The sequence below is a fragment of the Podarcis liolepis genome, assembly GCF_965112155.1.
Source record: "Podarcis liolepis genome assembly, chromosome: 1".
In the NCBI taxonomy this organism is placed as follows: domain Eukaryota; kingdom Metazoa; phylum Chordata; class Lepidosauria; order Squamata; family Lacertidae; genus Podarcis; species Podarcis liolepis.
In genome coordinates this window covers 48,751,788-48,779,334 of record NC_139554.1, presented here as the reverse complement: position 1 = coordinate 48,779,334, position 27,547 = coordinate 48,751,788, and the positions used below count along the sequence as shown (strand labels likewise).

Genomic DNA, 27,547 nt, shown 5'->3' with positions numbered 1-27,547 from the left:
GGAATCCCTATCCAGGCATCCTTCAGCTGCTGCACTATCTCAAGGAGCTAAACCACATCTACTCCCAAGAACTTCCCACATTCTTAATTCAGTAAGACTATGAATGCTAAATGCATGCAGCACAGGACACAACCATAGCTGTGTTAGGTAGGCAGCGCTGAAGAAACTATAAACCCCTATGGAGTAGAGAGAGGCTGGTGCCACCTATGGCAGCCCATATAAACACACCAGTTGCATAGGGAAATGGTTGCTCCTTTTCTGATAACAGCCCAAGGGCAAAAACACTATGTTCAACTCCTATTCTATTAAGAACAATAGCCTTGTACTGTATAGGATTACTTACCATATGGCTGTTAGGATTCCTGCTCCATGTTTGCAGTCATGGGATTGTTGTCTATCACATGACAGTGTATGTAGGACAATCCTAACATTGGCATGATATTATAACATGTTTTCCAGCCTGCTTGTTAGGGCCAGCTTTCTGTCAAATTGCAGGACAAGTAAGCATGCACTGAGTAAGGGAGATTTTGACAAGAGGATGCCTTTTTCAGCTGCTTCAGAGTTCAAGTAACTATAGAATAGTTGTTCAGATGCAAAAGAGAAATCCTGTTCACTCAACTAGTTCCCACCTACCTATTTTGGAGATTTAATAAATGTTTTACAAAAATGACACAAGTTTAGACACAGGTTCCTTTACTGATTTTACAGCACAGATGAGTTGGCAAATACAACATAAAATGGAAACCATTCTTTCTTTTAGAAACAAAAAGATACAATGTGATCACACAGATTTTTTTAAAATTGCATTTTGAAGAAAGAAGCCTGTTCATTTAATAAGTTATTACAGTTGCTGTCACTTGTGAACACAAAGCAGGTCAAAACAAGGAACTTTGCTCACAAGAATTTGGCAGTATGTGGGGAAAATGAAGTTAAGTACAGCTGAGAGAACAGCAGAAGCAGAAGTGGCAATACTTCTCTGCCAACTAAATTAAATGGAGATATGTAGAACTGGAAATGTTTCTGCTTCATGCATGTGTTCAATGGACAAACCAGCTATTTTCCACAACAGAAAAAAATCCTGGAATAAATCCAGACTGGACAGCACAGGCTAATACACCAAATGAAGAGCCACAAAAGCATCACAATGTGTCCAGAACTGTATCTCAAACTCACTGTTCTGAGTCCTGCATTGTAACAGATGTCCACAGCTATTCAAAGAGAAGATCCTCATCCTTTTCCTCCGCAAGCAAATTAGCAGGCTCGCGCAGCTGTCCAGCAGCCCTCTGCAACTCTTGCAGTTTTTCATTCTTTTCTTTCAGTATCTTCTTCTTCTCCTGGATCTTCTTTAATCTACAGAGAAAAATAGTGCAAATTATTGTAAAGCTGGTGTGCAGATAGCAGGTCATTCCTACATTCCACACCCCACCCTGAAATGTGACACAGCCATTATCGGGATTTTATTTCCAATTTCACAAAGTTTGAGGAAAAGCTAGGGCTTCTCATCCCCTGCAATGGCTTGGTGCACTGAGTGCTTTCCTATGCACCAGGAGGAGAGGAAACTCAACTGTGCTGTTATGTGTGGGTGTCGCAGTCCCAGTGTGCCACCCCTTAGATGATAAATTGTTCCATTTGACACACTGCATTTGAAGGCTTTGGTAAACATAAGTTAATATAAATTTGTATTCTATGCCAAAGAGAAATAGTTGACAGTTACAGGCAGGTAGCCGTGTTGGTCTGCCGTAGTCGAAACAAAAGTTTGTTATTGGTATGAGCTTTCGTGTGCATGCACACTTCTTCAGATAAGTGTGCATGCACACGAAAGCTCATACCAATAACATACTTAGCTGGTCTCTAAGGTGCTACTGGAAGGATTTTTGTTTGTTTGTTTGTTTCAAATAGTTGACAGTAATGGGCCATCAATTCGGTGGAACTTAGCTGAAAATTTAAGGGCAAAATGTACCAACATTTGGAGGTGGAGGTGTACTTTCCATTGTAGCTTTGAAAGTTGTTTGCAGCCCTAAACACCTGCTTTCTTTTGGCACAATTATTTAAAAATTGAATTTCTTCCTAGAAAAAGTGAGGTTATTGCTTAGAGCAGGGGTGAGAAAAGGAACTACCTGGTGTCCTCCAGATCTTTTGGAGTACAACTTCCATTAGTCCCAGCCAACTTGTCTGTGGGTTGATAGGAGATGTAGTCTAAAATATCTGGAGGACATCAGGTTAGCAAGGACTGTTGGGGGATCAGTATGAACTAGGTTGCACACTCGTACAGAGTGGAATCCAAGAAGGGGGAGGCCATTTTTGCTAACTCTTCCTCACTGCAGGTTCCCACCCCAATAGACTCCACAGAATTGGGAGACCTTACAAAATGAGGATGAAAACTGGTGGAGCTGCAAGAAAAACGTTGAGTGTGCAAAAATTCCCTCCTCTCTGGTTAACAGAGGCATTTGTGGGCTCAAAAGACTCCATCCCAGGGCAGCTATTTTAATTCCACTTGCAGTGCTTAGCAGCGATTCCCAAGATCACAGAGGGCAAAAAAAGTGCAACTGTGATTCTGGAAAATGGTGTCAGCAGCCATTGGCTATACCCATATGCAACTCAGTTTACATTTTTATTTCTCCACATAATTCTGTTCCTGAGGATACTCAAAGGGAAGTGCTCGGGAGAAGAAATGCCACCAATATATGTACTTTAAAAAAATATACAAATGTTCTTCATTTAAGGGTTTATAAACCTCTTCCCAACAAGTGTTTTTGAAGTGGTCCACAACAACAATAATCAGCAGAGCCTCCTGCTAAAGCAAACTTTCCTGAAGCAACTCCAAGCTCTGAATAACCAGACTGGCATAATGACTTAGGCTGAAGGTCTTAGACATATTTTTCTTACTTAATATCTGCACAATACCAACAATATTTTCCAGATTCATAATTTCCTATTTTTGGATGGCCAAGTCACTCACCTGTAAAACTCCTCTCGCTCTCGCTCATCCAACTCAGTTATGATATAAGAGAGTGTACGTTCAATCCTGGGAATAATCACTATAAAAAGAAATTGCTATTAGTAAGTATGATTCTATAAATACAAGGAGGGCAGCCATGCAAAAGTTATTCTGGTGATTGCCATCTATGGTTTTTGAACATACATAGATATGTGTATAGTCTGATCTCCTGCCAAGGGGTGCCCAGGTTGTCAACCCCTGAGTTAGATGCATAGTTCGTTGTATGGCACAGTAATTTAAGCACTACACAGGATGGTCAGAGTGTGACAGAGCAAAAGGAAAAAGGCTTCACAGTGATGTGGTGTTCCAGGGGCCACAAACATAGTGGTTGTGGGGGGAAAGGGTCATCTTGGAGAGATGGTTCTTCTAGATTCTGACCTCTTCCAAGATAGTACTATGAAATGGGGCCTTGGAAAAGCCATCCATCAGCACAGCTCTGAATCACATCATGGTATTAGGATGCATATTAGGAAGCTTCATTTACTACCCAATTTATGGTGGGCAGTATTTTTTTGGTTATGCTCTCCATTTGGACCTGGTTCAGATGAGACCCTAAGCCAAATGGACTGAGGAGGAGCAAAGCAGCTGCAATCTGAGAGCCCACATATTGCTCGCCCTGTTATGCAAACCAGCTCATTCACCATAGTTAGAACACACTGATGTTTTGGACTTCAACTCCCATCATCCCCAACAGTTGTAGTCCAAAACATCTGGAAGGTATCAGGCTGAGCAACTTAAGTTAACTTTGACTCACCATGCTCAATAGCATTCACACGCCTATTGGTTATCTTGATGGCTTCATCTAGTGTAACAAACGAAGTCTATAGAAAGGGGAAAGAATGAGTAGAAAATTAGATATTTGTGCGAAAAAAGCATGATGCACTAGCTCTTTGTACCTCAACCCTGAGCAGAGACATGTCAGCAAATATATGGGACTTTTATTGCTAAGAAAGATAAATTGATCTGGCATCATGCAGGCTTGGTCACTCACTTGGTATTTCACATGCAAGTTTCCCTAAATAGAGTATTTATTGACAGCTCAGTCTTCCAAACTTACTAGCAGTTGTTTTTGTGTTTTGTGTTTGTTTTGTTTTTGTTGTTGTTGTTGTTGTTGTTGTTGTTTGCACCAGCCTACCATTAGGAGATGGCAAAATAAAAACAGGCTGCCCGCACTCCTAGTGCTGATTTACCCACATTCTAGTGTTAATTTGTAAGGTGGAAAACGGGGGGTGTTGCTAATTCTTGCACAGCAAACTATAGCCTATATACTGTTAGTGGCAAAGGGAAGGGGCTATTGTACAATGTGTACATCCACAAGCGCACACAAAAGTGAGCACACAAAGTTCTACCAGGCTGATAATTCAGATTCAGCAACTCAACAAAAAGACCCAGCTGTGTGCTCCTTTCAAAGAAGTTGAGAGAATAGCACAAACTTATTGCAACAAGGTGGGATTCTGTGCAACTGTCAGCTCATCAGTGTTTTGGAAGCCAAGTCCAAAGGCTGCAATCTAATTTTCCCTTAAACGAAAGTCATATAGCTACACCTACCCCAAAACCACTCCCTGGCCACCACCATGCACCCCCGACTTCAGGTCAGAGCACAATATGCAGTTCCTCTTGTCCTCAAAGTATATCTTAGAAACAACTACGGATGATCAATTAGAAAAGAAAGCAGATACTTTAAAAAGACCTCACAAAGAATTATTATATATACAGCCATACCAGAGGTCCTTTTAATAGTTTTCTTTCTCCACCTACCTGCAGAGAGGCCAATTCCACAAGGAGTTCTACTGCTTTGGCATAGTTCCTTTTCAGTTTGGCCAGCTGCTCTCCACCTCTGGCTAAACCAGTCAGCTCATAACCTGAAAGAATTCACCCGGAACATTTAGCAGCAACGAAAAATCAACCACCAAACAGAAAACTAAACCATCAGAATATTTACTGTGGGGTGGAGGATGGTTCCAAGCATGAGACAGCTGCAAAGCCACTCATCTCAGCTTCCACTTCTAATATGGAAAATGCAAATAGTTGTAAAGGAATATATCTGATGGTGTCAGGAGGACACTTGCAGAATGGGTTTCCACCAGTGTGATAGAATTTCCCCTTCCTCTCCAATCCCTGTACCCTCAAAGTCTGATCCAGAGGGTTGGAGAACCCTCCAGAACAAATTTAGGAGTGGGGTGGAGGTAGGACTGCAAAAGGAAGGGGAAGTCCCATCGCACAAGTGATATTGCCCAAAGAATGCAATCTTGACGCTACTAAAGTAAATAGCATGAGTTTCCATAACTTCCCAAAGCTCAGGATTGCATTTTAAAAGACACCACACCCTGTGGTCTTTCACATGTTAACCTCTCCTCTAAAAGCAACCCATGGTTTTTTAAAAATTGAGGGCTAGTCCCAGAGTACTAGCGGAAGTCGGTGCAAGGGCTCCTGCTAGTGTAAAGGGACTCCCCCCCCCCCCGCAAAAAAAAATCTGCCATGGAAGGCAGGGAGAACCCTCAGAACAGCACACAGGGGCAAAGAGGGGGATCATTTCATCAGGCAAGCAGAAATACTTGCACTTGACAGAATGATCAGAAGAGTGCAATGTTAAATTCTCCCCTAAACATTTACAGAGAAGCTGTAAATAGTCCACATAACCATTGCTATTATATTATACTACAGGCCAGTTACAGAAGACACAGTTTTCAAGGGTCTCAAACATGGCATATTAAAGCTAAGATCACATCAAAACCTCTTGAGATAAGGAAAAGAAAAGAAAAATCACTTCTTACTGTCTCCTCCTTCTTGGTAATGTTCAAAAACCGGCAGGGTCACACCTGTAAAAGATACACAGCAGTTTGTGCAATTAATGAATTCCACTTCCTAATTTCTATTCTGGCTTCCATCTTGTCCTCATAACGCTCATGACCACACCCTTTGGGACCTAAAGCCAATTTGATTCTGGTTTATAGGGAGCACTTAAATCACAGTTTCCAAGTTCAGATGTCATGAGAAATGATGGCATAAATGAAGCAGAACACATCCTCTGAAGCTCAGTTTATAAAATGAGCCACATTTTAATAAAAACACTGATGACTGAAGTGCGCCCAGAGCAGGGCCAGCAGTAGTGTGAAAAGTCAGGAAACCTATGAGCAACAGCTGAAAGAGCTGGGTATATTTAGGCTTAAGAAAAAGTATTTAAGGGGAGACATGACAGGCTTCAAATATATGAAGGGCTCTCACAGAATATAGAACAATTATTATCTATTGCTCCAAATCTAGAACAAACAAGTGAAAATGGCGGAGAAGCAGATTTTGGATAAACTTTAGAAGCTTCCTCCTGTTTCAACAGTATCACAGACAGCCTTGGGAAGTGGTGGGCTCTCCAGTGCTGGAGGCATTTAAAGAGTGGCTGGCTAGCAATCTATTAGATTCTGCATTGAACAGGAATTGGACCTCGATAACCTTCAAAGTCCACTCCAACTATTTGATTCTACTATAAGCCTCACTGAACAATGTGGTAGTTTCTCCGTGACTTAAATAATTAAATAAATAGAATTTAAAATAATTATAACATGCGTAGCATAAAGATACACACCTGCTACATTGTCTTTCTTAGCTCTGATCTTGACCTGAGCTTTGTTCACATTCTGAATCACAGTTGTACTGCAGAAACAAATATGTATCAGTACGTATTCAACGGATTTGAGGAAGCAATTGCCAGTATATTTTCTTAGTTTTCATGAAGTATGTTTAATGCGAACACAGCAGCATACATAGAAATGTAAAACCTGGTCCTAGCACCTGCTGCACAATTCCATGTATGTTTTCTCAGAGCAAGTCTCACTTGTGAGGCTTAAACCCAGGACAGTGTATACATAACACAACATCATGGTATCCTATAAAGCAGAAAAGTACTAGAGGTTCTGTTTCCCCCCAAATACAGTACTAAGCTGAATTAAAGGTTCCAGCTCTTGAGCCAATAAAAATGCACTGCTGTTTTTCTTATTCATAAATGTGATAACAGAAATGTTTTATGCCTGTGAAATGGGACGTCGCATTTTAAAACATTCCTACAATTTATTCCTAAAACGTTTCTGAAATCATGATTAGTGAACTGCCATTTTTATAATGTTCAAAGCAGTGATCACAGCAAACCATGCTGATCAGTCTTCAAAACATGCTCTGATGCGCTGTGGGCAATGCAGTGGTAATTTGTTTTAAAGAGTAATCGATGACTGCTACTGGAACACAAAGTCACAGAAACTCAAGGAGTCATTTGTCAACTAGAAGAAGCTAAAATATGAAGGTAGGTAGTAATATTTAGAACACTGTGGAGTCTATCACAACTTTAGTGTTATTTCCTGCCCTCATATTTTTCTTCTGCTCGTTTATCTTTGCAGACACTCTGGAAATATATTTAATTTCCTATGGGCTTTGCTTTCTACCTTTTCCTCTTAAAGGATCTGCTGCAGAATTTTCATTTTCCTCCCAATCTCCCCCATAAACAGAAAGGAATGGTTCACCTCTTGAGGAAGGCCAAATGTCTCACACAGAAGTTCCCTCAACTACACCCATTTGTGAGGTTTACCTGAAGTCTCCAGCTGTGAACTTTGCCTCAGCAAGAGAAAAGGCTGCTTCTCTCATCACCTCACCCATCAACATCTTTGTCTGCAAACACAACCCAAAAAAAAAGGACATTTTCTGAAACCAATATACAGGTTACAATTGAGAGTTAAGTCTGGAATGGGCCTGTTTTGTTCTTGTTTTAAAAAGAGCAAAACTCATTCCTGCTATTATAATGGTTCGTACATTGGAAATTCTTTAGCTTTATTTCACAGGTAAATTCAGTACATTAAAACACCCTACCTCAATAATTTTTTTAAGAATCTGCCGGAATCTCATAGTTAGAGCATCAGATTTCTTCTTCAAAAGGTTGCGACCTGTCTGGGCTCCTTTCAAACGGGCCTTCATGATGGTCTGAGCCCTGTCAAATTCAAAAAAGTGATAAATACTTTTGATCTTGTCACTGGAGATGATCTGGGAGAAAGAGAAGATTGTTCCTGAAAAGGCACATTCCTAAAAACAAGAGGAAATATTATTTGGCTCACATAACTTGAACATACACTTACAACACATGTCTGACAGTCTAATCCTATGCTTGTTTACTCTGTAATAATACCTACTGTGCACTGAAGGGTACATCATAAAAGAGGTTTAAAGAATCTCTCAAGGCAAATCTTTAAAAAATGTAGTATAAACACCAATAACTGGGGAACACTGGCCTACGAGTGTCCAATTGGAGAACAGCCTTTACCAAAGGTGTCATGGACTTTGAAGATGCTCGAACTCAGGACGAAAGGGAGAAACGAGCTAAGAGGAAGGCATGCTTGGCAAACCCTCACCACAATCAACTCCTGCCCGGAAACCTATGTCTCCACTGTAGAAGGCCTTGTGGATCCAGAACTGGCCTCCACAGTCACTTATGGACTCACTGTTAAGACTGTGTTCATGGAAGACAATCTTACTTGGCTATGAGTGATTGCCGAAGGAGAAGAAGGAGAAGAAATAAGCTTATAACCTTTAGGCTGCAATTCTAAACACGTTTGCATCCCCATACCAAATAAACAAAGATGACAAACTCCAGATTTATGGGGAGGCTGCTATGGAAGTGCTGACAAGAGAACTTTAGAATTCGTTCACTCTGCCAAAAGAAGATCAGCAACCTTTGTGTCCGAATTTTCACTTTTAGAAATATCGAAACCATATCATAAGCTAAGTTCCTTACTGGAAACTCAATAATTTGTTTTGCATTATGAGCTGTCTCTTCTACCATTCAACACAAACCAAATCACATCACATACTACTTTTCTCAATATGAAGTTCCAGGTTAGAAAAGGGAGCTACCTGGTAATGTATGAACAGCAGCATGGACAGAGGCAATCCTATGACAAATGGTGGATATTTGAAAACTGGCACATAATGAGACAACCACTGCAGGCCCTTGCCTCACTTTTATAATCGTAGCAAGAAGCAATAACATTGGCTTCACCTAATGGCTAGACACAACTTGCTTTCTACATGCTTGCAATTATCTCAAAGAATGGTAGCAAGCAGCTGCCACACAGTAAACAACGGTCTGTGCTCACTCTATGGATTTGCCTGAATTCAATGGTTTTTGCCTGTTCAGTAATTGCTGTGTCCACCCATGATTCCCATGATCTCCAAGGAAAAGTAATTGGAAACATAACAACAAACTAATTTTGGGCAGTACTAGAAATATTGAATAAGGAGATTTCATGGTAATTCCTTAGAGAGTTTATAATATGTCTCCCAGGAACCGCCTAAGCTGGAAAACAACTTGAGGAAGAGAACTGGAACTTCTTTAAATGAAGGGAAGGTCTGGTGTCTGTATTCCTGCACTGACTGGCTTGCACCACTGCCTCTCTATGTCAGACTAACTCATTTACTAGTTGGAACAAGATTCAGCAAAACTGTGTGTGGATACTAAACATGCCTCTGTTTACTATCAAGAATGCCATGCCAGATTCAGCAAACATACTGGAAATATGGCTGATCTATGTAAGGAGCAGGAATCTATACTCATAATAAAAACTCTGCATATGATTGTACTGCAAGGGTGAAATTTAATGCATAGCTGCCTAGAGAAAATTCCACTGAAATCAGTGGGACTTCCAAGTTAACACAACAGTATGGAAATGTGCGAAAATGAGAAACTGCCAAGCTAGGCGCTAGAAGTACAATTAATTTTATGGCACTTAAAAGAAACAGAAGACTTACAGCCTTCAAAATATGAGTGCTCATAAGGAAACTCAGTTCTCCCTCTCAAAATTCAGTTTGAAAGCTGAACACAGTTGTTTGTTATTAAGAAGTTTCTATTTTGAAATTACTAAGGTTGCAATCTTATGTACTAGAATAAGCTTTCTACTTTTGAGCATCATTTTGAGGCTTCACTTTCCTCTTTTTTCCCCTTTAGTACTGCCCCTTCCTATCATCCTCTGACTAGTAAAAAGTGTCTCTAATACAAACATATTATTAATAATAGGAGACATTTCAAGCATTGCATAGTCAGATAAAATGACAACCTTGTTCCATAATTGTCAAAGACATCTGACCATATGACAAAGCATTTGCCATTTTGACCTGGAAACAACTCACATTTCACTTCCCCATTTTTTAAGCCTACAAGCCTGACTTGTCTGAATGGGGGGGGTGGGGGGAGAGACACTTACATGACAGGTAACATCACCTTTTTATTCCAACGCATTCCTCCCACAACCCCTTGTAAATTTAACCAACGCCAATCAATACATTGGTGATAGTTATGGGATTCGAAACAGAATTTGACGAGTATCAAATTCTGCACCCCAAAGCGCTCTCCAAATTCAACGCGAATTGAAGCAATCCAAAATAGCTACCATTCTATTGGGCTCTTAAGGCCGCTGAAAACGGATCGCACCCTTCCATTGGGAATTACAAGGGTGAGAAAATGCACCCGCGTGACGGCGGCTAAAGGGTGTTGTGGCTGATCCGTGGCAGCTTGAATTTGAGAGCTCAACACCCCCCCCCCCAGCGCACAGTGTCCGGCTGTGGGGCCGCAGGGAAGGAACTGACCGGCACCCCCCACCGCCCAAGGGAGGCCCCGAAAGGACCAGGAAGGCCACTCACATCCGCGAAGGGAAAACCTCGATCCTGTCTTTGCCTGACATCTTGCCCGGGGTGGTCGGCGGAGATTGCTCGGGAGACGCCGCTGGCTCCTTCGCTTCCTTCTCTCAGCTGGGCTCCCGCTCCTGTCACGTGACTCCTCTTGGTTACCAAGGGCACCGCGGCCTCCAGTTCCGCTTCCAACCACGAAGCCCCGCCCCCCACGCCGCCCGTCACCGAGGAGGCACCTCCTCCTCGGCTCGTCTGGGCGCGTAGCCCGGCGGGCACCGCGTCAAAAGGCATAGAGCCAGAATCCTAGACAGGAGAGCTTTGGCAAAAACTCTATGGTCCAAAGCCCTGACTTCCGAGATAAGTGCAACTGCGGAGGACCCGCCGACTGTACGTCGCAGAGAAACGGATTCAACAGAAGTGGAAATCCGCCACATGCTCTAATTCCCCATTGTGGCGCTGCTCCATCCCTTGGATTTTTAATGATACAATCCATTTACCCTTTGCCTTTGTTGTTGTACGTTAGGCTCACACAGGCGGTCCAAATTCCTTATTTATTTATTTATTTATTTATTTATTTATTTGGTATCCTGGGGCAGAAGAGAGACTGTGCGGAGACCTCCACGAGCGGAGCTTAACCGTGGCTGCACAGTGTACACATCAGCCGCTGCGATATCAGCAGTAACAGGAGTTGCTGCAGTTTCACAACCGGATCTTATTTTGTGCGCAAAATTTCGATTCCCCCCTCCCCCGCTTTTAAGTATTTTTTTAAAGGCACTGGACACAAGCCAAGATCCATTAAAACAAAAGTACAACTTAAAACCATTAAAGCAACAGTATAAAAGCAAAAGATTCAGAGGATTCAAATAAAACAGCGTCCAATATTATGGGTCAGCAGGGAGAGCTTGAGTAAAAAGAGATGTATTTGCTTTTTTAAGTTTTGAAATATTTAAATACGCAGCACCCTTGCATGCGATTTCTTTTTTTGGCGGCGGGGGGCGGGTTGGAAAGCCAAACGAACCTCAGCTCCACCTCTAACTATGGTAAATGTACAAGTCTGACTGCAACCTGAGAAATCCTTGTATTCTGCCTCGTCTTCCCAATACTAATAGCCGTTGTGACCATTCTACCCTTTTCTATCTCTGTGCAGAGAAGGAATTCCGCTGCGGGCGGGAGGCGCTAATAAGGCTTGGTGGTCGTGTCGCGCGAGCCTTTTCCTTCCCGCCCTCCCGTCTATCAGGGCAACCAAAGACTTATGGGAGCAGCTGGGTAGAAATGCTTCCGGCTACTTTTCCCGAAAATGCTTCCGGAAGAGGCGGGATGGCGGCTGCGCATTTTGAGGCGGGGTACACGCTGTGACCAGAGGCGGATACGAGCAGTCGGCCGAGACCCCAGCCCGGAGCGCAGAGAGCGCGGCCTGTGGAAGAGACAGGTGAGCAAGCGGCAGGAGGGCCGGCCGCTCCGGGGCGGCCTACGAGCGGGAGGAGGGCCGCTCTGTGACCGGCGCCCGGCCGCGGCGAGCGAGGGGGTGGGTGGGTGTCCTCCGCCATGCGGGATACTCGCGGGGCGCGCCCGGCAGGCCGAGACGGAGTCTCCCCATCCCGTTCCTTGGCTGCCGCGCGAGGGGACCGCGGGGCCTCTTCCGACGTGAGGCATCGGCTTCCCGGCCGCGCTTCTCTTGGGACACAGGCCTCCCTCGGTGAGGTGCGGGTTATGTCACAAAAGGACACCCGTCCCGTCCCCCGTCCCCCACCGCCGCCGCGACGCCTCTCCTTAAGTTGCGCTTTGTCACACAGCCCCCACGTTTGGTGTTTCGGGAGGAGAACTAGTCAATAACCGTCCGCAGGGGAACTGGACGGAGAAAAACGAGAGGGTTTCATAGCGATGTAGTTGTTGCGGCGACCATAATGTCGGCCCAGAACACAGAGAGTGACAAGGAGGTTTCTAAGCAGCGTTCTGCAAACATGCGTGTCTGGTATGTTTTCCTTTTTTCTGCCAGCTGCAGGAAAATGGGAAATTTTTCCAGTACCAGAACAGTCTAAATAGATGTTACTGTTCGCCATATCATGATTCGGTTTGGGCTGTTACAAATTAATAAATTGTCTCTCGATATAATTTTGCAGGATGCCTGGACTAAGTTGTAGGTTTTACCAGCATAAATTTCCAGAAGTTGAAGATGTGGTCATGGTCAACGTCCGCTCCATTGCAGAAATGGGAGCATATGTTAGCCTACTGGAATATAACAATATCGAGGGCATGATTCTGCTCAGTGAGTTGTCCAGAAGACGTATCCGTTCTATAAACAAACTCATTCGAATTGGAAGAAATGAATGTGTTGTTGTCATAAGGGTGGATAAAGAGAAAGGTAAGTTAAAATTCTAGAGTGTTATTTCAAATTCTGAGTATGCAGTCTAATGCATTCTGTCATAGCCTACCTGTAGCTGGCTTCTATATAGAAAAGTAAAGTGGGCTTGTAAAACTTTTCTTCCTGAAACAAGAAGTGTTTTCTGCTGCCTTTAAGTAGATAAAAGTGGCATTTTTATGAGTTTAGAAGTTGTGTTGAATCTTCACTGTTTTGAGATATTTCATTTTGTATTAATTAGGTTATATTGACTTGTCAAAAAGAAGAGTCTCTCCAGAAGAGGCAATAAAATGTGAAGACAAATTCACCAAATCAAAAACAGTAAGTTACCATATTATTGGTTATTCTAGTACTTTGCAGAATGGAGTGGATGTAAATTCTACTGGTAACTGTGTACATGATATTCTTATGTTTGAAAAAAATGTACCTTGAGTTATTTTGCTTCATGATGCAGGTGGGGAACCTGTAGCCCTCCAGATGTTGGAGTGCAGCTCTCATCATCCCTAGTCATTGACCATGCAGATGAGGGGTTAGGAATCTGTCATCTGGAGCAAGGGTAGCCAGTGTATATGCTCCAGATGCTTCTGAACTCACATCAGCCACAGCTAGTATTGCCAGTGGTGATGGGAGTTGTAGTCAGCTATACTGTGTGGGCACCATGTTGCCAACCCTGATCCGCAGGGCCACAGGTTCCCCACCCCTGCAATGACAGTTTATGCAGTAGTGTTAATAATTGTTTAGAGTGTTTAGGACTGGCAAGAACTTTTCTAAGCCTGATTTAAATGAACAAGAACATTGAGAAGAAATGTGATATATATTGTTCTGTATTACTGAAAATGCCTCTGAATTTACCTGCATGAAAGTGATTTTGTGTTACCTTTTGTCTGTTTCATCTTAGTTATTTATAAAAAATTATATACCATTGTATCATAAAAATATACCACAGCAGGTTACAGTATAAAAATATAAAACCTGACAGTGGCATCAGAAAAAGTTAAAAACAAGTTAAAAGAAAAAAGAAATTGAAAACCAACATCCATAGACCATTGTGGGGGATGTACTCTTAATTGTCTTCATAGGTCTGGAGGAATAGATAAGTTTTCAGCAGGCATTTAGAAGTTGGCCAGAAGGGGCCTGTTGAATCTCCATTGGTAAAGACATTCCACAGGACTGATGCTAAAGGCTCAGTTTCTCATTCTTGTCAGGCACCAGACAAAAGCATTTCTCTGTAACCAGGCTGTTGGTTGATTAATCATTCCATGGGCTTTTAAATGTGTTTGTGGGAGGGAAGTTATTGACTTGCTTTATTATTTTGTTTTTTGTGTTCTCATTTTGTATTTTTATGTTGTGAACTGCCCTGTGAAATTCAGATGAAGAGCGGTATACAAAATTAATAAATAATAATAATCTAGAACAGGTAACTTGCCAATTTCCTGAATATGGGAGTCACCTACCCAAAGAGCCTCCATCTTCCCAGGATTTAAACAGAGTTCATTGACTCTCATCCAGTCCACCACTGCATCCAGAGACCAGTCCAGAACTTTCACAGCCTCTCCTGATTCAGATGTTAATGGAGAAATAGAACTGCATGTCATCAACATACTGGTGACACCTCAATCCAGAATTTGATATATAAAGAAATAGAAGGGAGAGCCATAAACTTGATGTGTTGATTTGCACGAACAACACTGATATTTGTTGGACACATTTGTTTTTAAATAGCATGCAAATGCAAGTTGCAGTTCAATGTGCAATATACAGCATGACTATAAAAGTAAGAGAGCACTGGCTCCATTTCAGAATTTCATGAAGAATATTAAAGAAGCTGGCAAAATTTCAGTGTAGTGTGATAATATGATGCAGCCTTATAGTTGTTAGGTGAGTGTGGTAGCATGTTCTTCTGTGCAACCTTTTCCTACTGTTGAATGGTTTCTGCACCAAGATGAGCGTTTGTAAAGTGGTTTTGCACTTGAGTCTCAGTTGGATCTCCCTGTCGAGAATCCAGCTCGACATCTCCCACATCTGCAGTTTGCATTGCCCAAAAGTTTTAAATTGATCCTTGTGGGACAGTGCCAGTAGGATCCTAATCCAAATTGGGGTGGAACAAAGGGCAAAAGAGCCTCTACCTCTCTTTCACTCTCACACACACCAGGGGGCCAAAGCAGATTGGACTTCCAGCACCTGGAATTTGCTGCTTTCCCCACTCTTTCCTTTAGGCAGCACAGGGGGAGGGACAGGGCCAAAGAGGAGAGGACCAGATGGGAAGCCTCAGAGGATCCCTTCTAGGTTAGAGGTTTTGTGCCCCTGGGGTACACTTGTTTTACTGAATTGTACTGCAATAAAATTAAAATAACTACACAGATTCTTATTTAAACATTTTTAGGAAAAGAAATCTTTAGTGGCCTCATTCACATTTCACAGTAAGCCAAACTATGACTTACTGGGACCACACAAACATTCCAGAAAGGAGCTTGCACCCTCCTTGTTGCTCCTTGATATTTTTAGCATAGTGCAGCACTTATACCAGCATCTGACTTAGCTGAGATAACTATTAGATGGATTTGTAACTGGTTGACTGACCAAACCCACAGTGATCAATCATGGTTCATCATTGTCAAAAAAAGGTGACAGATGGGGTGCTGTAGGGGTCTTTCCTGAGCCCATTGTTGTTCAGCATCTTTATAAATGACCTGAATGAGGGTATTGAGGGGATGCTCATCAAATTTGCTGGTAATACCAAACTGGGAGGGGTAGCCAATGTCACAGAGGACCGAATCAGGATCCAAGATGACTGTAGTAGATTGGAGAACTGGGCCAAAACCAACAAAATACATTTCAATAGGGACAAATGTAAGCTTCTTCACTTAGGCAGGAAGAACCAGCTGCACTAATATAAGATGGGAGACACCTGGCTTGCTGGTAGTCCAGGTGAAAAGGATTTGGGGGTCTTAGTAGACCACAAGCTTAGCATGAGTCAACAGTGTGATGCAGCTAAAAGAAACTAACACTGTTCTAGGCTGTATCAACAGAGGTAAAATGTCCAGATCAAGGGAAGTAATAGTACTTTGTCCAAGCTGGAACAAGTGCAGAGGAGGGCAACCAAGATGACCAAGGGTCCTGAAACCAAGCCTTATGAGGAATGGTTGAGGACGTTGGGTATGTTTAGACTGGAAAAGAGGAGATAATACAGCCATCTTCAGATATCTAAAGGACTGTCACGTGAAAGATGGAGCAAGCTTGTTTACTCCTTCTCCAGAGGGTAGGATACAAACCAATGGATTCAAGTTATAAGAAAGGAGATTCCAACTAAACATCAGGAAGATCTTTGTGACAGTAAGACCTGTTTAACAATAGAACACGTTCCCTTTTGGACTCTACTTCTGTGGAGGTTTTTAAGCAATGGTTTGATATTCACCTGTCATGTATGCTTTAATTGAGATTCCTACATTGTAAAGGGTTGGACTAGATGGCCCTCGGGGTACCTTCCAACTCTACAATACTATGATTCCTCCTTGGCCATGGTAAGCTGCTGTGTAGAGCTAAAAGAACTGGGGTGGAGCAAAGTGGCTTGTGTTCTCCTTACCAGGGGCCAGCATCTTTGTGTTAAGCCATGGTTTGACTTAGTGTTAGGTGTGAAGGTGGCCAGTGTTTCTTTCAGAAAAGGTATCTTAATGTGCAAAATGCACAAGCAATTGTCACCCATCTGTATTTTTTCATATGCATTATTCTCCACATTGGAAGTAATTGTATGCATTTTTGAACATTTTCCTTGTTGTATGTAGGTTTACAGCATCCTTCGCCATGTTGCTGAGGTTTTGGAATACACAAAGGATGAACAGCTGGAGAGCCTGTTCCAGAGAACTGCTTGGGTATTTGATGACAAGTATAAAAGGCCTGGATATGGTGCATATGATGCTTTCAAGCATGCAGTTTCGTAAGTACACTACTTTTTCAGCTTGTATTGCCCCTGATCAGAAACGTTTCAGTGGGTTTAGTTTGTTATAAAATGTCATATGCAACGAACCTTCTTTGCCTGACTGATCACCAAATGTCAGTTCAGATACAGCTACTTTTGGTAATGTTTAGATTTTAATGAGGTTTAAGGGGAAATAAGAGGGACGTGGGTGACGCTGTGGGTTAAACCACAGAGCCTAGGGCTTGCTGATCAGAAGGTCGGTGGTTCGAATCCCCGCGACAGGGTGAGCTCCCGTTGCTCAGTCCCTGCTCCTGCCAACCTAGCAGTTCGAAAGCACATCAAAGTGCAAGTAGATAAATAGGTACCGCTCCCGCGGGAAGGTAAATGGCGTTTCCGTGCACTGCTCTGGTTCGCCAGAAGTGGCGTAGTCATGCTGGCCACATGACCTGGAAGCTGTATGCCGGCTCGCTCGGCCAATAAAGCAAAATGAGCGCCGCAACCCCAGAGTTGGTCACGACTGGACCTAATGGTCAGGGGTCCCTTTACCTTTATCTTTAAGGGAAAATAAATATTAAAGACTACAGAATAACCTGCAGGACTACCTTTCTGCATTCATTTCTTGTTCATGCTTATTGCTATTGATGGAATATTTCTTCATATTAAAACATGTTCCTGAGAAGGCTTTGCAAGAATCCTTCATTTCACTGATCTATTTGAAATGGATTTGTTTTGTATCAAATTCATGTGGTCACACGAGCCCCTACCTGCAAACTGAATTAAGGCAGTTGAGATACCATAGAGCACTACAAACTTAACAGCTATAGCAGAATGTGCAGATGAAGTTAAGACTAATGATGCACAAGGTCTGCTTCTATGAGATTAGTATGTTTAAATAGCAACTAGTTTACTTAGGAATAGGTTTGTGTTAGATTTTAACTGCTTGGATAAGTGATAGCAAGCTGTTATCATATGTATGGGATTATATTTGGAAACATGTATAAAATTCAAAGTGTCTGTTATGGTACAAGGAGGGTTTTTTGTAAAAATTCTGTTTTTATGGCATCTAACTCCCCGTTAGCCTTAATAAAATGTATACAGGGCATAGTAACAATTGTTGAAGATAATTGACATAGCTGCAGTGCTTTTTTTCTGGGGGACACACAAGGGTACGCATACCCCTAGATATTTTGTGAATCTAAGTTTGGCATCATTGAGGAGCAGTATTTCAATATGAGTAGGAAAATGAGAGTACCCCTAAACGTTATTTTAGAAAAAAAGCACTGCATAGCTCAGATGTATTTAATATGTTCGGTAATTCTCTGAAATAAAGAACATAGTACTTTTCTATAATAAATTAAATATAAAATATAACTAGTTACGGTATACTACATTAGAGTCAGAGATCAAAGATTACAAGATAGTTGTTTCACTGAAAAATGGACTAATGTACTAGAATAATAAGTGCATGTACACAGTGATACCCTTATTAAGAATATTATAAAATACAATTTTTAAAGGATGTAACAGTTTAAATTTATGTTGACAAAACAATTGTTATAAAGTAGTAATTTGGGGGTTTTTTATAAAAAAAATTCTCTTGAGAATGTAGACATACTTTTTGTTTACAATATTTAAAGTTATATTAAAAAGTTACATTTTGTAATAATGCTTGGACAGTATTGTACTATAAATTGTGTTTACAAACAAATGATAGCTGGAATGATTTAGGCCAGTACCTATTTCTTAACCATAGGCAGGAGAAAGACTGGAGAACATGTTCACGCAAATCCCTCCTGCTTTCCATTATTTCCAACACAAATGCCTCAGTGTTGGTCCTTTCTCTCCTGTTAAAATGCATTTTAAGGAATGCTAGCAGGCTTACATTTTTGGGTTTTTTACTAGGGATCCTGCAATCCTTGATGGACTAGATCTGACAGAAGATGAGAAGCGTGTGCTAATTGATAATATCAATAGGCGCCTGACACCACAAGCAGTCAAAATTCGAGCAGGTAAGTCCCCAGAACAGAATTGATTAAAGAAACGAGGCTTGTTAATTTAGACTGAGCTCCTCATTGCAGTCTTATGGAAGAATATCCTACATGGATGAATAAAGATATGCTTGGTGAGTTTACTTTGACAACAAGTTTTCTGCACATATGTTGTACAAAATGTTGTGAATGAGATCACACAAATAAGCTGTTTGACTGGATTCCTGTAAAACTACCTGAAGCTTGTCATCCTTGCCTTTAGAGTTTATAGTTGTGAGTTACTTGAGCAATCTAACTAGTCATTTAACTTTTCATGTTTTTAACTTAGGACTTCCCTAAAGCTTCTTGAAGGAATATGACAGTCTCAGAGCTAATTATGCTATTATGCAAGATCAGGCTTGACCGCAGCAATACTAGTTGCATGTTATGAATCACTGGGGAGTGGTTGCAGGATTGTTGAGACTAATCCTGACATGTCTGCTAGCTCATAAACTAGTGCTACATGGAAATTCTGTCTGAAGAATAAAACAAGTTAAAATGGGAAGCACAAGGGCTTTTTTGCATCCCTTTTATGACCATGTTGAACAGTGCAGGAACTAGGACAGAGCCCTGTGGCACCCAGTTTGACATGAAGTCATTCTCATTAGGCTTGGATGTTCAGCCAGCTGTGGAACCATCTAACTGAAGTATTGTCATGCCCATAGTTTGCCATCTTGTTAACAAGATTGCTTTGCAAGAGTCTGTATGGACTGTGTGCACAGTGTTCTATTGATCTATCAGACAAGCCATGTCTTAGCTACGAAGTTTCAGTGCACTTGTTCTGATTGGAGATAAATTTATGAGAGGAGTATTAAAATACAGAGGGCCGAGTAATAATAGAATAAATGACAGGTTTTAATCTCTGCCATCTTTCTTGGATAATATTTTATCTGTGTTTTAACGTAATCTGTCATTATGACCCATTTAGATATTGAAGTTGCCTGTTATGGCTATGAGGGTATTGATGCAGTGAAAGAAGCTCTCAGAGCTGGCCTGTGCTGTTCCACAGAAAGCATGCCTATTAAAGTAAGTGACAGCCAAGATGTGTGTTCTGGAAAACTATGAATATGAGAAATTTGCAGCGTCCTGCATCAGCTGTGACATTGGATGATACCTGCTTGTGGTTTTAACACACGCATTCATGATATAGACCTCATGTAAATTGTGTGTGTGATGGAGAAGGGTGGTGAGTGAGAGAAATCCTCTCGGAGTAGTCCACTTGAGAGGAAATCTAGTTATGACTTTGGGAATGTCCCCATTTTACTGGGGGTATTATGTTACAGACAACTCCCGATTTGTGCAGGGGTTGTATTCTGGATCGTCACTTGCGACAGCAGGGCGCATGTAAGCTCGCCCTGTTACGCCCTCTTCCGTGTCTGACAACAGCGCGCATGTACCTTGAACACATGCAAAATAGCTGTTGCCTGTATTTATTTCACATTGTTGCATTTTTACTATGAACCGTTTTCTGTTACTGGGGCGAAAATCGTTGCAAGAGAAAACAAGACATAGTTATGTCCTCTTTTGCTCATTACTCATTACTGTAATATCAAAGTAGCATTTTCCACACATCCTGGAAATCCCGTTTTTCTCTGTGGTGGTACAATATTTTTTCCAGACTTGTAGGCTTGTTTTTTGCACACCTTTTGTAGATTAATCTGATAGCTCCTCCTCGATATGTGATGACCACAACAACACTGGAGAGGACTGAAGGCCTTTCTGTCCTTAGCCAAGCCATGGCTGTTATCAAAGAAAAGATTGAAGAGAAAAGGGGAGTCTTCAATGTGCAGATGGAAGTAAGTATACTGCAGTCTCTTCTCCTAACCAGTGCTGGTTGCTAACCTGAAGACCACCTTCCTGCTCCTTCAAATTTTTGGGATTGTGGGCCCCAACTTTGGAGAAAGAAAGATACTCCCATCCAATCCACTGTCTTGTGTTTATTTCACTTGTCACTTTTCACAAAAAAAGCCTCCAAATGGCTTATAGACTTTAAGAAATAAAACTAAAATACATTTGAACCAGAATAATGATTCAAAACAAAATGCACATTTTAAAACCAGAATAGCAATAATTAAAAGCGACCAAACACTAATTATAACTTAACAACAAATACTCCACAGTAGTTCAGGAACTGGTGACTTCAAGAGTAGATTACTACAGTGCACTCTGTGTGGTGTGGCTTGCCTTGCCCTTGATCCAGTTTGTGCAGAATGCTGCAGCATAGTTATGGACAGGAGTGAGACCCTTTCAGCATATAGCACCCCAGAGATCTGCACCGGTTGCCATATCAGGCCAAGGTCAAGGTGTGTTGTGGTAGCTTGAGCTTCCAAAAAATTTACTTGTCCATTATTTTTAGTACTTGGACCATAATGTTAATATCCTTATACCGTATCTGAACACCATCTTTTTGTGTACCCTGTACTTTGGTGCTGAGGGGAGGTGTCTTTCTTTAGGGACTCTTATTTACCCTTGGTCAGCCATACATTAGTCAGAACACTACAGCATCCTTCTCTCCCATCTTTCCACTTTCCTTCCCTTGACCTGAAAAGTGGCTTAAATGGGTCTGTAAGGACTGGGGAATAGTTTGCAAAGAAAGGTTATGTGAAGGTAAAGTCACCGGCTCTGCAGCTGACAGGTTTTCAGGTTGCTCATTTTGTCCAGCAGGAGGGGGTATGGTGCGCTTTCTTCACCGCAGTTGCCTTTGTTCCTAACTTTAGCATAGCAGCAGAAGCTGACATCTTAAAAGAAAATATGCTAAAGGATTATTAAACACTAGCCGTATTTTCAGCACACAATTGATACTGATCCTTCCATTTATTAGAAATGTCACTACTTCTTATCTCAAGTAGAAAGATAGAGTGGTACCTTGGGTTAAGAACTTAATTCGTTCTGGAGGTCTGTTCTTAACCTGAAACTGTTCTTAACCTGAAGCACCACTTTAGCTAATGGGGCTTCCCGCTGCTGCCATGCCGCCGCCGTGCGTTTTCTGTTCTCATCCTGAAGCAAAGTTCTTAACCCGAGGTACTATTTCTGGGTTAGCGGAGTCTGTAACCTGAATCGTCTGTAAGCTGAGGTACTACTGTACTGGAAACTGTATATGTAGAATGCCTATGAGTAAATTCTGCTTGCAAACATCTTGCTTGCAAACATTGAAACCACACAACTGGCTGCTATTGGGAATTCAGCCCAAACGCTGATTCCAGGGGAAACTATACTCTCAGAGCACAATGCTCCATCGCAGGTACGATTTGGATTTAAAGTAGAGCACTTTTATGTCTTGTGAGAGAAATCCTCTTAAGTTGTTGGGTAGTATCTCATATACTATCTCCAGGTTTAACCTGCTCAGCCAGTATAAAACATAAGTATTATTATTTATTATTATAAACTGTCTCAAAGCAATTTGACAGAATAAAATACAACACAAAAAGGCTATTTAGTAGCGGCAACAGTTGGAAAAGATACTGCAGAGAACTGGGTGGTGATCTTAAGACTACAATCGCAAACCAGGCAGCATGCTGCAAACTGAGCTGTAGTGAAACCTCCTTGAGGACACAGGCCTGCACATAAGTGTTTGAGATGGAGCTTCAACAGCATCATTTGCAGGACATTATTACAAACTACTGCTGTTCATTGGTCTTGCAGCCTTTTGGCAATGTATCTAGCAGATTGATACATCATTGTTTTTAACATTTGGGCAAGTAAGCTGCATTCACTCTAGTTGTGTGAAGCCTTTTTGATGCAAGCACATCTGTTTAACTGGTTTCTAGGTCACACTGAAAGATAACTTAAATGTTGATCATATTTGTGACGTTTCAGCCCAAGGTGGTTACTGACACTGATGAGACTGAGCTTGCAAGACAGCTGGAAAGATTGGAGCGTGAGAATGCTGAAGTGGATGGAGATGATGATGCCGAGGAGATGGAAGCAAAAACTGAAGACTAAATTGCATGGGATTAAAGAAAAGGGTTGCAGTTATACAAACAAACACCAGCCAGTGACAACACCTTTGAGTGATAAGGTGTCTTGATATTGAAAACTCCACAAGAAAAGACTTTAATATTTTCGAATTTTGATGAGACCAAATTTTGAAGAGACAAGAAACCATCTGCTATCTGCTTCAAAAGTGCTGCTTAACTTCCTCAAAGGGAAGATGCTTCTCTCTGAAGATGTAATTCCCTTCCCCACAATAAACCAGGCATTGTCTAAAGGTTGTATTTACTATCTTCATATCTAACAAATCAAGATGAGCAACCATTCAGTATGTCTGGTAGTGAGGTTTCTGGAAATTAAACCAGTATTCCTCCGCAGACTGTACTCATGCAAATATTCAATAAATTTCTTGGATATTTATCTAGGTTTTTCTTCTTCCTCTTTTCACATTCTTAAGAGAGTTTTAATGCACATGGGGCGAAGGACTTGCTGCTAAAGGTGATAAAATCAAGTCAATTTAACTGCCAGTCCAGTCAGCTTCTGAATGTGGAATTGGGGAAGGGAGGTGCAGAGGGCACAATTTTGTCATTTGCCTGATGCAACAAAATGTCCTGGGCTAGCTCACAACCGCCCCAAGAAACATCAGTGATGTGATTCCTGCATTGCAGGTGGTTGAACTACGTGACCCAACTCTACACGTCTAAGTTTCTGTGTTCATTGTCGTGCATCAGAAAATCCAGATACTCTGTTTACGGCTGTTGGGTTTAAGTGTTGCTACAGAAAGAAGGTATCTTAACTTACAAAATTTGAATGAGGTGGTAGGAATCCTGCCATTATTTTAAGTTAATCATTTGATGTTTAAGTGAAGGTATAAGGCCAATTTCTCATGTAGGGGTTCCCTTATTTCATGAGAGGGGAAATGTAGGTAGTGAACATGCAAATTCAGCAGTATTATAGATTCAATATTATAGGAACAATTTAGGAACAATATTATAGGAACACATGCTGCAGTGCACCTAAAAATTCTACAGAGATTACAATCACATGTTTCATTTTCACAGCAGCTTTTGGTGGAACAGAGAAATCCTGAGAACCTTCACATGTAATTGTGTATTTCCCAGTAATCCCAACTGGGAGGAATGTCACTGAGGAAAATAGCCTTTTCTGCTCCTAGGGTAGAAAACGAAAATGGTTGTATTCCAGTGTTGATGACCATTAAGACCTGTAGCTGATAAATTTAATGCTTACGCCTATGGCACACAATACAAATACGGCTGCAAACTTTTCCCCACCAAAGGAAATCTTGAGGACCTCAGAAAAGTTCTGACAGAAATCTCAGACAGGTGACTTCTCACTTCTCCCTCTCTTGATGTGGGTGGTCTACTCTACAGGACAAAGAGCAAACACCTGGTTCTGATTAGATCCTGCAGCTATGTCTGTTTTCATGAGCCTGACATCACTGTCTGTGTTGAGTCTTACACGCATACAGGCTTCTACCTGTCTTCTATGACATGAGGTTATGTTTACTACTAAATCTGGAGCTGCTTGTGATGACAAGTTAAGCAATGCTGAAAATCAGATCTCTGCTTTGAACTCTTACCTACACTCAGATATTCAGCCTCCACCTTGTTTGTGTGTGGAATGCTATAATATACATGGTAATGTGTGTGTTTTATATTGGTTACTTGAAACTCCAGGTGGCATACAGTAAGTCAATATAAAAAGATTAAAAAGCACAATAGTATAGTAAAGTTCAATGCTAAGATCTGAAAGCAGCACAAAACAATATGAAAGCTAGAACTACCTCATTAAAAACCATCACACAGCAGAGACTAGAAATAATTAGTATATATCAATCTTTAATTGTATTAATGATTCTAAATGTTATTTTCCCGCTCTCTTATCAATTGTCCCTTGGCTGTAACAACAGCCTCCTATAGCTAGGAAGGTCTGAGAGCTCTTAGGCATAACCTTAAGATGGTTAAGACTCCTTGCACCACCACAACACCCCTTCTCAGACCCTGGCATTCAAAACAAACCTATCTAGTCACTTCCTTTAATTGTGAAGATTTGTTCCTTACAGAAAACTTTCAGGACTTCAAACCTCCCCCCCCCCAAAGATTGTTTTGCTGTATTGAGAGCGAGAATACAAGCTTATTTTATTTATTTATTTTATTTCATAAACTATATACTGCTTGATTTTAGAAAAGAAACCCAAAGTAGTGGGGTTTTTTATTTTTAAAAATCTGGTTTTTGGTGACCTTTAACATGTAGTAAAAGATTTTGAACCCCATTTCTCTTCTAGGAAAAGTAATGTTGGCTTTCCACATTTGTTGAATGTACATTTTGCTGAATTGCTTTTTCGAAAGTACGCTAGAAAGGATCTGTGAGGGATCGTTCAGGAAACACATTCATCTCTGAGTTAGCCCTTTCCCTGATACACACGCCCTTATGACTTCCCACTATCCAGTACAGTATTTGCATTTTTTAAGTCCTTGCCGCTCAGTGATAACTTCTAGAGCCTTATCATCCATTAGAGTTTGCTCTATTTATTTTATTTGATAAACTTCTTAGTCACCTTTCAGGCTACAAATATCTTCCCAAAGTGATACACAATGCACAATAAAAACATTTTAAAATTAACAAGAAAATCAAAATATAAATAGAGCAGTAAAACCATTTCATTTCAAGAAAGATTAAACTATACAAACCCTAATCCACAACCACTTACTTGACTGCACATCACAGCCATAGTTAAACCGGTTTCATGTGAATTAAGAGCATACCGGTGCTGAGGTAGTGGGCATTTTGTTCCAACCACTACCAGGAAACAAGCCATAGACTAACTTGTTACATCAAACCCTGTGGTTTGTTTCTTTCCAAACAAATTATGAGTGGTAACCAAGGTTTTGTCATTGGCTTATTTAGAAAGAAACATACCAGAAGGCTGTTTTCAGACAGCATGACACGCTAGACCATCACTTGTTTCCTGGCTATGTAACAAACAGCAGCGTAGAAGCAAAGCAGCCACAATTTCAGTATGTGCCAGCACACTGCTCATTTGCATTGAAAACCATAGGATGATATCCACAAAGTAATTCTTTTAGCGCAATGGAACTTCTTCTCCCTGTCCTCTCCCCCTGTGCATAATAACAAAATTGCCAAAATAGCAAAATCAGCAACCTATCATCTTAGTTATAAAAGAGCTACCCCTACTGCCAGCATACAAGCAGGACTGCCGTAGCTGAACCCAGGGCTCAGGCAGGTTCACATGGTGGGTAGGTGGGCCTGGAAGGGAACAGGCAGCCAGGGCAGCTGGCTGGAATAATATACAGATCATTCCAGCCCTAAGGTCAGTGTTTGAAAGGTGTCTCTAGGAATACAGAAGTTGGCCACCCCGGCCAAGAAAATAAGCAAGTTGTTGGGTTGACTTCTTATACCAGATCATTCTATCAGTGCTCTATAAAGGGAAAAACAAATGCCTTCTTATTTGTCTCCTACCCACTCCACAATCTTCTGTGTGCCCATAGCCTGGATACTATGTGGGACGATGATGAGGTGACTAATGTTTCCTATCCTGTGACTCACGCTGTTAGAGTTCAGATTGTTATCTCAAGCGGGACAACAGCAAGTATTTCAGAAGTATTACAAGCATGGCATGAATTTTGCCCTTACTGAATTCTTATCTCTATGATCCTACTTTAAGTCATATGTTTTGACCAACAAAGCCTGCTTTCTGCCACACAGTGATTGAGGAGACTGGTAAACCTCACAATAGCATGGAAGAATGTTGCTAGCCTTGAGACTAAAGGTTTCTAAAGCAGAAAGGCTAACTTAAAGCAACATCTGAAGCCACTTTTCTAAAGACTTTCTCCCTTCTCTATGGATCCATAAGGCTCCAATGCACATATTGAGTGACTGATTGTTTATATGTGCTGTTTTCCCATAACAAGCTGGGCCCAAAGCAGGTTACAGCAAAGAAACATTAAAATAGAGAACAATTAACATACAAATATACAAAATACAGAATACGTCAGTAAATTCAAAACAACAAAAAATACAGAGCTCTATACAATTTAGGACTTCCTTGTTCATGTCAATGTCAGAAGCAGTGCCGTAAACCTGGAAATGTCCCTGGGTTTGAGGTTATGAGAAAAGTCCCTGTGCAAACAGAAGCCCTCTGTGCGTTTCGGAAGCCCATGTATGTACATTGGATCTACTGGATTGGAACTGTGGAGCATGAGCCATCAGCTCCAATATGTCCTTGGACCTCCACGCACACTGCCCAGGCTTGCACCCCAGGGCGCTGCTAATGCAGACTTTGCCTCCGGAGAAACACTCCATTGTCTCTTGAGACGGACAGATGCCAACAATAACAACATTTGTGTACTTTCTCCTCAGGTGATTTCTGTATGCTAGAACTTCCCTTCATAGAAACCCATGCACATTATAGGCTTTAGATTCTACTCTTATCTACAAATCCAAACAATGACCAATGTATGTATAAGAGATTATGCAAGCACAATAATGTGTTTTTGCATTTTCAGCCATTTTTATCACGGGCGCTGACCCTATGTCAAACTATAAACCTGCTTTTTCTTTTAGTGGTGTTGTTTTAAAAACGAGTTTATGACTTAGTAGGAGACTGGAATGTGTTT

General features: G+C 41.4%; 2 protein-coding genes and 1 long non-coding RNA gene across 4 annotated transcripts; 1 reads left to right on the top strand and 2 right to left on the bottom strand.

The window, feature by feature from the left end:
- Positions 1–676: 676 nt before the first annotated feature.
- Positions 677–10,886, bottom strand: ATP6V1D (ATPase H+ transporting V1 subunit D). The gene is made up of 9 exons (XM_083461661.1): positions 10,670–10,886; positions 7,850–7,967; positions 7,572–7,651; positions 6,579–6,646; positions 5,773–5,817; positions 4,757–4,860; positions 3,753–3,819; positions 2,960–3,038; positions 677–1,350 (listed from the first exon to the last, which is right to left on the bottom strand). Exons 1-9 carry the CDS (start codon positions 10,708–10,710, stop codon positions 1,209–1,211), a joined length of 744 nt encoding a protein of 247 aa, XP_083317787.1. The 5' UTR covers positions 10,711–10,886; the 3' UTR covers positions 677–1,208.
- Positions 10,887–11,578: 692 nt separating this feature from the next.
- On the bottom strand, positions 11,579–12,352 carry LOC310687155. Its single transcript, XR_014516276.1, has 2 exons — positions 12,214–12,352; positions 11,579–12,148 (listed from the first exon to the last, which is right to left on the bottom strand). It is a non-coding gene; the product is annotated as an uncharacterized lncRNA (long non-coding RNA).
- EIF2S1 (eukaryotic translation initiation factor 2 subunit alpha) lies at positions 11,798–23,166 on the top strand. Of its 2 annotated transcripts, none has more exons than XM_083461494.1 (8): positions 11,798–12,086; positions 12,778–13,019; positions 13,258–13,337; positions 16,799–16,950; positions 18,835–18,941; positions 19,888–19,985; positions 20,612–20,755; positions 22,776–23,166. In XM_083461494.1, the coding sequence occupies exons 2-8, from the start codon at positions 12,779–12,781 to the stop codon at positions 22,899–22,901; spliced, it is 948 nt and encodes a 315-aa protein (XP_083317620.1). In that variant the 5' UTR covers positions 11,798–12,086; position 12,778; the 3' UTR covers positions 22,902–23,166. The 2 variants fall into 2 exon arrangements, with proteins under 2 accessions (XP_083317620.1, XP_083317619.1); XM_083461493.1 differs by lacking the exon at positions 11,798–12,086 and adding an exon at positions 12,496–12,629.
- The last annotated feature ends 4,381 nt before the right edge of the window (positions 23,167–27,547 follow it).

What these genes read in the sequence shown, in the direction of transcription:
- ATP6V1D (XM_083461661.1), bottom strand. Translation starts at nt 10,710, where the DNA reads ATGTCAGGCAAAGACAGGATCGAGGTTTTCCCTTCGCGGAT. An exon ending in GAGGTTTTCCCTTCGCGGAT is followed by an intron (nt 7,968 to 10,669) that starts GTGAGTGGCCTT and finishes TGAATTTGACAG; the next exon opens with GGCTCAGACCATCATGAAGG. An exon ending in TTCACAGCTGGAGACTTCAG is followed by an intron (nt 6,647 to 7,571) that starts GTAAACCTCACA and finishes TTGTTTCTGCAG; the next exon opens with TACAACTGTGATTCAGAATG.
- EIF2S1 (XM_083461493.1), top strand. Translation starts at nt 12,562, where the DNA reads ATGTCGGCCCAGAACACAGAGAGTGACAAGGAGGTTTCTAAGCAGCGT. An exon ending in TCTGCAAACATGCGTGTCTG is followed by an intron (nt 12,630 to 12,777) that starts GTATGTTTTCCT and finishes ATAATTTTGCAG; the next exon opens with GATGCCTGGACTAAGTTGTA. An exon ending in GCTTTCAAGCATGCAGTTTC is followed by an intron (nt 16,951 to 18,834) that starts GTAAGTACACTA and finishes GTTTTTTACTAG; the next exon opens with GGATCCTGCAATCCTTGATG.